Raw genomic sequence first — 1,714 nt, forward strand, 5'->3', positions numbered from 1 at the left:
GGGCGCGTGCACAGTCGCAGAAGCTGACAGAACACTCGAGAAGCGCTTGAAGGAAACCTTACAGGTGACAACCGGGGTCACCAAGGCCTGTGCTGGAGGAGCTAGAAATACAGGTATGAATGTAATTTCTCCAGAAGTAACGCGGCGAACACTGTTTCCAGAAAGGGCGTTACCTGGTCCAGATCCAGAGAAGAGTAGACAATCTTTCCTCTGTCATCTCCGGAGAACAATTTCATCCCGTTGGGGCTCCAAGCCAGGGCTGTGATGCTGTGTTTGTGAATTCCAGAGACGTCGAATCTCCGAAGCTACGGATCAACAACAAACGCACCCAGGAGGAGAAAAGGGTGAGATGGAGCCGGCCGCTGGACGGCGGGGTCACCTGCGCCGAGGCCCCTGCAGCCCGCACCGGCACTGCAGGAGCAGCGTTGGAGCTGGGTGTCGCCCTCTCCCCAGCCCCCATCCTCTCCCCAGCCCTGCCCTCTCTCCAGCCCCCCCCCGCCCTCTCCCCAGCCCCCCATGCTCTCCAGGCGCCACGTCGCACCCCGGGACGCGGGTGAGTCAGGCCAGAGGGCCCCGGCCCGCGCACCTGCTTGTTCCGGCCGGGCAGGGAGGACACCAGCTGGAAGACGGCGACCCTCCCGGAGGCCGTGCCCGCGGCCACCAGGTCGTCAAAGCAGCTCAGCAGCTTCACCACCGTGACGGGTTCCGTCTTGCCCTGGAAGGGGAGACGTTCCGAGGCAGATGCTCCTGTGACCAGTGGCAAAAGCCTCACCGGGAAGGAAATCGGGTGTGGACGTGGGGTTCTGACCGCAGAGTACGGCGGGGCTGCTCCCTCACAACGGGAGTCTGGCGTGGGCGAGCCGCCCACTGCTGGCCCGACTCTCCTGGGGACGAGTCTCCGAGCCGGCCGGAGATGCCTGTCCTGCCCCCGCGCCGCCTCTGGCTCCAGGCCCCAAGCTCCCTGCCCCTCAGGCTGCTGCCAGGACCGAGGAGCCAGGACAGCCGGGCAGACTCACAGCCTGCTCCTACCGTGATTCTCTCCAGCCTGGCAGCTGGTCATCTATCCCGCACGCGGACAAACACTGCACAGACCGATCACACGATGACGGCTCTCCTGAAACCGTTCACCCAGAAGCGCACAGCCCGCGTGACCTCGCCAAGACGCGCACCGGGTCTCCAGTGGGCCTAGCGGGCCCTGCTGTGGGGACCTACGCGGCGGCCAGCCTGTCCACACCAGCAGAGCCCTCTCCGGGGGTGTGCGGGAGCCGCCCGAGACGTGGGTGGTGGTGCGGCTCGCCCTACCCTGCTGCTCCAGCTCGCAGGGTGCTCTTGGGGGCAGAAATCCGTCTGTGCCAGGGTGCGGCACGGCAGGGACTTGGACGCCTCACTGTGGAAGGAGAGGAACCCTCAGGCACCCCGCTTGGCCAGTGCAGATGGGGGCCGCCACACGGGGGTGGGGGCGGGGGCCGGCTGCAGGCAGCTGGGCCCAGGAGGGCCGCAGCCAGGGAGAAAGCGGCCTCTGTGAGGGCCTGTGCGGAGTGAGGACGCGCACACAGCCGCTGGCCTCCACGCCGGCCGCCCTGACCACTGCCTTGGCCACCCTCGCACGACAGAGGCGACGTATCTCTGATGTCCCGAGAGAACAGGAGGCAGGAGCTGTCCCTGGCAGGGCGGGCTCGTGGTGCCAGGAGGTGGGCTCCCCCGCGGGGCCCGG

The 1,714-nt window shown here is 67.0% G+C and overlaps 1 protein-coding gene across 1 annotated transcript in view; it reads right to left on the reverse strand.

Annotated features, from left to right (window-relative positions):
- Positions 1 to 1,714, reverse strand: part of TECPR2 (tectonin beta-propeller repeat containing 2) — a 39,538-nt gene that overhangs the window by 30,750 nt on the left and 7,074 nt on the right. The window contains exons 3-4 of the mRNA XM_012724371.1: positions 587 to 715; positions 112 to 305 (exon numbers count right to left, since the gene is read on the reverse strand). Coding sequence (XP_012579825.1) covers positions 112 to 305; positions 587 to 715 — 323 coding nt within the window. The remainder of the gene's footprint in view (positions 1 to 111; positions 306 to 586; positions 716 to 1,714) is intronic.

This window comes from Condylura cristata, unplaced genomic scaffold (assembly GCF_000260355.1).
Source record: "Condylura cristata isolate star-nosed mole 26May11 unplaced genomic scaffold, ConCri1.0 scaffold00013, whole genome shotgun sequence".
Lineage (NCBI taxonomy): Eukaryota > Metazoa > Chordata > Mammalia > Eulipotyphla > Talpidae > Condylura > Condylura cristata.